This window comes from Cibotium barometz, chromosome 26 (genome assembly GCF_041138505.1).
Source record: "Cibotium barometz isolate CiBa-2024 chromosome 26, ASM4113850v1, whole genome shotgun sequence".
Classification (NCBI taxonomy): domain Eukaryota; kingdom Viridiplantae; phylum Streptophyta; class Polypodiopsida; order Cyatheales; family Cibotiaceae; genus Cibotium; species Cibotium barometz.
The window spans coordinates 14,555,274-14,564,696 of record NC_141071.1 but is presented as its reverse complement, the minus strand read 5'-3'; the positions used below and the strand labels follow the sequence as shown (position 1 = coordinate 14,564,696).

Sequence of the window (9,423 nt, the reverse complement as noted above, 5' to 3'; positions counted from 1 at the left end):
CAATATATCATCTCGGCTGCAAGAGTAAAATAAACAGAGAAGTAGAGCCATTAGTAAGTCAAGACTCAAAAATCAAAATTTTGTAATCGGCCATCAAGAATCAAGATTTTACTTACCAATTCTGTGTCAGGGACGTACAGGCTGCAATATGACTCTTCATCTGCATGAAGAGGTGGTACACTAAGCCCAAAGTGGAGCCCTCCATGTCTGTGACTCACAAAAGTACAAATACTGGCTGCAAAGCCACTAAGAGAGTTTGCACATCCGTCCAGAGGGTCTCATCCAGTATCCGTCTATGTATGTATTTGGTGGGCTCTGTCTGTGAATGATGCATATCTCTCCACTTTGGATCCACAACTGTCTGTAATAGTGGATCTCTCAATTTGAAAAGCCTGTGTAGCACCAAATACATATAGGCAAATCTTGTCTTGGATGGCCGCACCATATCTAGGTTGCTGTGGCTCCTAAAGATAGCCAATGCCTGCTGCTTCTTTTTGAAGAATGTAGTGATCTTCGTGGCATCAGAAACTGAGGGTTGCACCCAACTCAGCTTGCCTATGTCCTCCATAAGTAAATCAAGGCAATGGGTTGCACATGGAGTCCACACAATGCGAGGAAACTCCGCCTCCACCATGTCTCCCATTGCCTTGCAATTAGCAGCATTGTCTGTTACAACCTGCACCACATTCTCTGGACCAACCTCAACAATTGCCTGCCGAATATGCTCGTAGATACTCTCAGCAGTGATGCATTCGCCCGCCTTCCCAGCATCCACAGCGCGTAAGAAATACGTACCAAGACATGAAGAGACAAGAATATTGATGATGTGTCGTCGCCGTGTGTCACTCCAGCCATCCGAAATGATAGTGCAACCAAATTGTTGCCAACCTGCTTTCACTTGCACCAATGCCTTGTCTATCAAGGCCTTTTGCTCATCAAGCATCGTGGTGCGCATCTTTTTGTACTCAAGCCTTGACCATGACTCCGTGTGTCCAACCTGGGCTATAGCTCTGACCATCCTCTTCCATTGGTTAGTCCTCAAAACATTGAAGGAGATATTGCACTCTATGAGAGTGCGAGCAATCTCCATCTCAGCCACCTTTTGCCTTTCTTTGACCCAAGACTATGCATGCACACGAGAAGGCAAGGTGGTTTGCCTTTCCGTATGTGTATCACCCTCATTCTCATCTTGCATGACAAAAGGCCTCTTTCTGGCAGACGATGCCTGCTCAGAAGAGGCAGGCTGAGATTCATCAACCTGCGTGGATGGACCAGCCAAGTCCCCAAGAAGAGCGTCATGAAACGCATCCTGTGTCTCTTGTGTGCCTCTTCCTCTTCCAGCTGCCCCTATTGCAGGGAAATTTTCAGCAATCAACTGATCTCTCAATGCTTCTGGCACTCTCTTGCACCCTGCACAATTGTTGGTGGTGCCAATGCCTATGAGGTGCTTGATGACACGAGTAATTGTACTCGTGAGGGTGAAATTGCAGTACTTGCACTGCCATTGTCGAGTGCCACTACCTGCCTGCCGCCCTGGAGTAGTCACAATGCGAATGACGTTTGTGTGCTCCTTCCCGTATGGGTTCTCTCGCTTCGGCATGATTGCTCTGACAAATTCAATGCACAATGCCATACAATTTCAATCAGGATTCAGCAATCATGCAATGCATAATATTTAGTGGGCAGCTCAGCTGAGAGTGAGAGTGAGAGTGAGAGTGAGAGTGAGAGGAGGGAGAGGGAGAGAGAGGCTGAGAGCTTAGTGCATGGTCCACAGATGGTGGCCTAAGGCTCTGAGAGAGAGAGAGAGAGAGAGAGAGAGAGAGAGAGAGAGAGAGAGAGAGAGAGAGAGAGAGAGAGAGAGAGAGAGAGAGTTATGTTGCTGCCTTGGGGGCCTGAGCAAGGGTGGGTAGGGAAAGGGGGGTGAGAGCAAGCGAACATAGAAGATGGCGAAGCAAAGGGAAGGCGGTGGCAACAAAGAACACAGAAGATGGCGAAGCAAAGGGAAGGGGGGCGAGAGCAGAAGAACACAGAAGATGGCGAAGCAAAGGGGGTGAGAGCAAGCGAACACAGAAGATGGCGAAGCAAAGGGAAGGCGGTGGCAACAAAGAACACAGAAGATGGCGAAGCAAAGGGAAGGGGGGCGAGAGCAGAAGAACACAGAAGATGGCGAAGCAAAGGGAAGGCGGTGGCAACAGTAGCGGGGGGGGGGAGAGAGAGAGAGAGAGAGAGAGAGAGAGAGAGAGAGAGAGAGAGAGAGAGAGAGAGAGAGAGAGAGAGCGACTATACCGGAAGGTGTGCGCTAGCGGCTGTACGGAGTCCAGATGCTATCGTTGCTGGCGGCAGTACGGAGTCCAGACGCTATCGGCGAAACCCAAAAGAATGCGACCCCCCCCCCCCCCCAAAAAAAACGTTTATCTCGCAGGCGAAACCTGAAACCCCACACACAAAAAAAAATGTACGGATCGATCCGTATGTACGGATCCCCCCGTACTATACGGATGTACGATACGGATTGGATCCGTACGTACGTTTTGATCCTACCTTGGAATGCATGACACCTGTAGGTGTATGAAAGAATGCACTTTGATCCTTCACTCTCTTATGCATCAGTAAGTAACATTAATAGCGGCTTAAAAAACAAAGATGAGAACCTCAGCACACATTAGCATCTATAAACACCATAGTTATATTCGTGTGAGTTGAGGTGATGGGAAGGGAATACAAAACACATGCTTCATGGTTTCTCTCCAAGCTCCCAAAAATTTCATCCTTACACATGCTTCGTGGTTTCTCTCCAAGCTCCCAAAGATCTCATCGTTTCCTTTTGATCGATAAGCATGACTTGAGCTGACATGCCTTGCACACATGCGAGAGATTCATGTAGCAAGTGTTTTCCAATTGGAAACTATATTTTTCAAGGTACATGGTCCAACACGGGCATTGCACCATCAAAATGTGTCATAGAGCAAAGGTGAAACAACGTTAGGCAAGAGTGCATGCTATGCTCGTACTCATAGAAGACAAGTGGCTATTTTGATGCACGCTTTTGTCTCAATTTATGCATGTTGTTCACAAGAAGATGATCCCTTCGTCTGCGCGTACAGGATTCACCACCTTTGACAGCTCCCCGAAGTTTTGCAAGATGCAAGCACAAGAGCACGACCTTGCATCAGAGCTCTCCCACCAAGAAGAAGAAGAAGAAGAAGAAGGAGTAAAAGACGATGGCGAGTTTGAGGTTCGCTCTACCCCCTCAAAAACTAGGGTCGGGAATTGCAGGAAGCAGCAGCAGCAGCAATTAGCCTTATCCAAGACCAAACAGAAGAAGTTGCTGCGCGACGAGAAAGACAGGCAGCAGAAATCCATGGTGGTGGAAGCTTTCCATAGCTTCTACAGAGCTCAGTACCGCGAGCGATGGCCTACCCTCCTGTCTGCACTTGATACTAAGCCCCGCTCTGCTTGCCTTATGAACAAATTCGCGGATCCCGAGGCCTTTGCACAGAACATTGCCGAAGTGTACGACCTCCGCCGCCTTCCGTTTGTCTCCCTGCCGCTGTTTGAATGCTCTGATAGGTTCCCCCATCCTCAGAGAGATGACAGAAATGTCTATGCTTGCTACTTGCTAGATGCCGCGTCTGTCTTGGCCACTGAAGCCCTGGAAGTGGCCCCCCAGGACCGGGTGCTTGATCTGTGTGCCGCCCCTGGCGGCAAGTCTGTGGCCATCCTGCAGCGCTTAGGGCTTCCTATGGGGTCTCTCACTGCCAACGAGATGTCTGCTGATCGTCGCCGCAGGCTTTTGAAGGTATGTATCACATGCTTAGATATATATGCAAGAAAGGCTTTAGAAGGTAAATATGTTTGATAATTTTGGATGTAAGAATGAAAAGCAGTAGTGTGGGTTACTGCCATGCCTGAGTGGGTTGTCTAGCCAATGCATGCAATATTTTATGGCCAATTTATATGCTCGTATTCTGAAATGGCATACAAGTAGATGATTGCATGTGTAATGAAGGCTTTGGAAGGTATGATCAGCAAAGTGATTACAGGTGAAGCGCATCAAAACTGATGTTAGATAAGGAGATCACACATGTAAGGAAGGCTTAGGAATTGAATTGATAATATTTGTCCATGGGCGTGTAGCTTGAAGAAGTGTTCCTCTTGGAGGTAAAGAGACAGGTTTTCTACCCGCCAGCCTACGATGACAGGATGTAACTAATGATGTGTGTGTGTGTGTATTTTACAAAGAAAATATGCATTGATGTGGTGAAAATGTGCTCTCTGATTCCTCTTTGTTGATGCAAAGGAGAGAGAGAAAGAGAGAGTTAAATCAATGACATTCACAATTACCCCCTAATCAGAGACTTAAACCCATGCACAAATTGTTTCTTCTTTATGCTCAATGCACAGTAGAGAGAGATGATCTAATCTATTATGTATTATTGACATGAAGTTGTAGCCATTTATATGGTCCTGGTGGCTAAAAATGCACCAGTGTACTCTTTTTTCCCTTGAGCGTATATATGCACTCTTATGAGTGTGTGTAAGTGATCTTATCATGTCACTTCACTTGTACTTCACTCATTCTCATCAATCTACTTTGAATGCTAGGCTTCCATCTCTCTCCTTGCTTGCTGCATCTATGTGTGCGTTGCTACATTCACTCTTATGAGTGTGTATAAGTTATCTGATCATGTCACTTCACTTGTACTTCACTCATTCTCATCAATCTACTTTGAGTGTTGTGCTTCCATCTCTCTCTCCTTGCTTGCTGCATCTGTGTGTGTTGCTACATTGACTCCACTCCAACAATTGGTATCAGCGTAGATGGAGAAGGTATATCCTATAGAACGTTAACAATGTTTTCACGTGTTTCGAAGCATTTTCGGTGTGTTTTGGGACTTGTTCGCATGTTGTAAGGTTTTCGCAGGCATCGTGGGTTTTCTACACACAGTAATTGGTGTGTAGACAGGGCCGTACTTATCTTCGACATCACATCTTTGAGCTCATCTTCAACATTATCATCGATTTTTGCATTCCTGCTAAGTATCATTTTCACATTCTACACTCTGCAATTTTTCATACACTTTGCAGGTTTCCTTTGTCATTAGTAATCTACTGGCAGCCATATCGGTTGCATTCAATGGGCATTGATAGTACCTGCAGGTAGTTGGATTATTTACATTTGTTTCATAGATTAGTTTTTTGCGGCTGAATGGCATGCACATAGTAACAAAACAACGCGTTTTGTCCAAATGAAACCTCTGAAGCGTTTCGTGGCAAAATGTTTCTATGAAACCTGCGAAACTCCTGCCTGGTCAGGTTTAGCCCAAATTTTAAGTTTTCTTTTTTTATTTTTTGGCTTTTTAAAAGTTTTCTTTCATATCCTCCTTATCATGTTGCAACTCCTCTCCTCCTTTCTCTAAAAAACCACAAAACCTCAAATTTCAAGTTTCGTTTTTCGTTTTTTTTGTTGTTTTGCTTCCATCTCCTCTTTCATCTCCTCTCCTCCTCCGTTGTCTCCTCTTCTTCTCCTTCCTCTTTTCTTTCACTTCTTCTCCTTCCTTTCAATCTTCTTCTTCCACTTGTTCTCCTTTTTTTTTTCACCTCCTCCCCTTTTCTCTTCTTCTCCTCCTACCATGTCTTCTTCTTCTCCTCTTTTTCCTTCCTCTCTTCTCCTCCTCCCTCCTCCCACTTTCTTTTCTTTACTCTCTTCTTCTCCCTCTACTCCCTTTCATCATGATTCACAATACATATGTATTTCTATCTATATAATATACATATTCACACACACACACACACACACACACACACACACACACACACATATTCAAAAAACCTCCAATTTTTTTAGTGATGGATGAAACCTTAAAAAAAAAAACCTTCAGAACCTCGAAACTTTCAAAACCTTTGTCATGTGCATAGTGTGTATCTACTGTGTGCAACATGCACACAAGACTAGCTTTGAGGCTTGGGGAAGCTTAAAGCTAGGCAGGCTGATCGACGAGCTGGGCTAGGGATAGACTAACGGGCGGGCACCCAAGTATGGATGGGCGGGCGTCCAAGTGTGGACGCCCGGTGACCGGCCAAGAGCCTATAAAAGGGTGGCCAAGGTTAGTCAGTTGTTCATAGAGTCTTGCAAGTCTTTGTGAGAGCTCTACGGTCAGGAGCTTGGATCTAGTACAGATGTACACCTACTTCATGCAGCCTTGAGGCCCGCGAGGGTAGCTCCGTGGCGGTACGGGACATCACGGGGTAGAGAGCGTCTTGCTAGTTAGCTCAGCTCGTGGCTTAGTGGGGATAGCCTAGATTTGTGGGTTTTGTCCACAGCTGTCGTGGTTGGGTGGTGAGTCAGGCCTGCATCCCTTTTTAATGTTTTTTTTTAGCCTTCGTTTTTTAGAACCTGCAGCGTGGGGTTTTAAAAAAACAAATCGAAGAGCGTGTTTTTTTTAAATAAAAAAAAACGTGTGGCTTTTCATAGGTTATATGTGGCTTTTATGTGTGGCCTATGCCTTTTTTTAGTGTGGCTTTTACAAAAGCCATCTAGCATGGTAAAAAAAAAAAAACACAAAAGCAATATAAAGAAAAAAGCAAACGCTTTTGGGGGCTTATAAAATACCCCTAAAGTGGGCTTTTAGCCACACATCTCCTCGAGCTCTCTAGCACTATTCCTTGCTTCCAGCTTCACTTTCCCTCTTCAAGATAGCGACCCAAGAATCGGAGATGGAACCCGTTCCTGAACGTGAAGACCTGTTGGCTACCGAGGCCGCTGATGGCGATCATTTCAAAGATTTTGTGACTAAATCTGATTTTCAGGAGTTTAAAGTTACTTTCGAGGATTCTTTTATGGAGCATTAGGCAGCCGCGCAGATGCAGGCTTTGCAAAATTCCATCTCTTTATTGACCACTACCCTGTCTACTCTCTCGGGCATGGATACCTTGGCGTCTTCTTTAGGCCCCAATATTACTCCGGAGCAGTTTGGGGGAGACATGGTTGTCTTGGTATGAAAATACGATACCGTACGGGAATTTTTGGTACAATATGAAATTTCCGGATACCATACGATTAAATACGGTTTTTATTTTTTACACTTACAACCTATGGAGCTTCAAGCTTGAATGTGAGGGAAGGTTGGGAGGGGAGGAGTCTACAGTGCTTGAGGAACCAGAACATGGATATGTGTCTCTCCCAGTTGGATCTTCCAATTGTCTCCAAAAAAGAACCTGGATGGGTAATGCAATACCAAAGGTCTCCCAGTGTAGCGTTTATGACTAAGGGACCGTCCTTGCACAAATACGAGCAGTGCATCTAGGGTGATAGTTTTAGGGACTCCTCTCTAGATCAAAATGGCCATGTCCAAATCTTCTCCCTCGTACATAACTTGAGAATCTAACTGTCTAGCCTACCTATACTACGGATCTCCAAGTGATGTAGCAAGATTTTCTCATCCTACCAATCAAGTGTACACTACCAGTCTACCTCACCAGATTTTTTAGGTCTCTCAACAACCCCATATGGAATACTGAGTGGACACGAAAGTTGCGAAGTATTGCGAGCATTTGGGATCTTCGTTAAGCAGGGTTTCTATATTTTTTTAAAGCATTTGGGATTTTTTATCTGAAGGGAAAAATTTTTTTGGGGAGAAAAAAAAAACCCTCGTACCGTACGATATTGTACGGTATCATGCCGTACGAACCCATTCGTACCGGTACGAGAAACAACTATGGGGGGGGAGCAAAAGCAGCGTACTAAGAAGATTGTGGACACGTGGCTACATAAGTGGCAGGTCCACTTCCAGTTTCATCCATATGGCGATGACAAAAAGATTGAGTTGGCAGCAAGTTTCCTCTCAGGCAAAGCTTTGCTCTGGTGGAAAGAACTCAAACCTAAACCAACAACTTGGCACAGTTTGAAGAAGTCTTCAAGAAAGAATTCCTCAAGGAGGATAACTCTGATATCGTTGCTCAGTTTGCCAGTTTGACCATGACCTCGCAGAACCTCACTTATGAGGTCTACCTCCAGAAATTTAGAGACTTACAGATGAAAGCTACGAAGATGGATTCTACTACTCTTTTGGATTTCTTCGTAGCAGGTTTACCTAAATCGTACCGTTTACAGGTCAAAAAATAAAAAGTGCAAAACTTTGGACAAGGCCATTCATTCTGCTCGTATTTATGATGATATGGTGGTCTCTTCCAAAACCAAGTCCGTAACCGAGCAGGGAAACAAGCACAAACGAAAGTTCTCCGTGTCTAGCACGGCAGAAGGCAAGTCTTTGGACCAACCTTCGAAGAATTCTTCTTTGACTCCAGGGAAAAACTGTCTCCTCAAGGCTTTAAAACTCAAGGAGGGACGTTGTTTCATCTGCGAAGAAAAAGAACACATGCATAACGAGTGCCCGAAGAAGAAGAGTGATAAGACCAACATATGACCCAGGATGAAGGCAGCCAACCAGTTGTCTTTGACATGTACTTCAGTCACTGTACTTTCTCGCCCTAGTTCATGTTCTGATTGTCTGTTCAACTCTAAAGTTTTTGGCTTGCACGATCTTCTCCGAGTTTATGGAGAAGTGAATGGCCATAGAATCCACATTCTTCTAGACCTCGGAAGCTCACACAACTTTGTTAATTACAAACTTATGCAGAAATTGGGTCTGGACACAACACCTAGCGATATACCTACGAGGTACGCCTACATGTGGGTCGGAAAGTGCGGGATCGAAAGGTGGAGAAGCTACCAATCTAGATTCAGGACTACGAAGATATTTTGGAGTGCTATGTTATGCACCTAGAGCATGTAGCCTTGCTATTAGGGATTGAGTGGTTTAAGACCCTTAAAGGTCCAGATAGATTGGTCTAGTCATACTTTTTCTTTTGAACATAGGAACACCCAGTATTGTATCTTAGGTGATTGTATACATCTCTCTCAGGGACCTCTTGTAAATACTGTTGATTTTGGAAATAGGATTCTTCTTTGTATATTGCTTTCCACTGTGTCTTAATTCCACTTTCTTCATTTCTCATACCTACAATGGATGTCAATGAATTAAGTGTGTTTGAAAGTAAGGAATTAAAGAAGTTACCTGACTTGTTTCAATATGTATTTCCTAAGGAGTTGCCATCGGGCTTACCACGCGAGAGCGCAGTGGATCATCATATTGATCTAATCCTTGGTGCTCAATCAGTTAGCATTCCGCCTTACAGGATGAGCCAGGCCGAGGAAGATGAGTTGGCCAAACAATTCGCAAATTATTTGAGGATGGGCCAGATCCGTCCAAGTAAATCACCTTGGGGTGCGCCTGTGTTACTTTGGAGAAAGAAGGACAACACTTGGCGAATGTGTGTAGATTACAAGAGATTGAACAAAGTGACAATCAAGAACCGCTATCCTTTCACTAGATCAGATAACCTGATTGACCATTTAGTGGG

At 44.7% G+C, this 9,423-nt stretch overlaps 2 protein-coding genes across 2 annotated transcripts in view; one reads left to right on the top strand and one right to left on the bottom strand.

Moving 5' to 3' along the window:
- Positions 1–214: 214 nt before the first annotated feature.
- Positions 215–1,090, bottom strand: LOC147623701 (uncharacterized). Its single transcript, XM_086820789.1, has one exon. It carries the CDS (start codon positions 1,088–1,090, stop codon positions 215–217), a length of 876 nt encoding a protein of 291 aa, XP_086676915.1.
- Positions 1,091–2,999: 1,909 nt separating this feature from the next.
- LOC147623700 (uncharacterized) overlaps positions 3,000–9,423 on the top strand; it is a 48,846-nt gene continuing 42,422 nt past the window's right edge. The window contains exon 1 of the mRNA XM_086820878.1: positions 3,000–3,799. Within this exon, the coding sequence (XP_086677004.1) occupies positions 3,059–3,799 (741 nt within the window). The 5' untranslated portion in view covers positions 3,000–3,058. The remainder of the gene's footprint in view (positions 3,800–9,423) is intronic.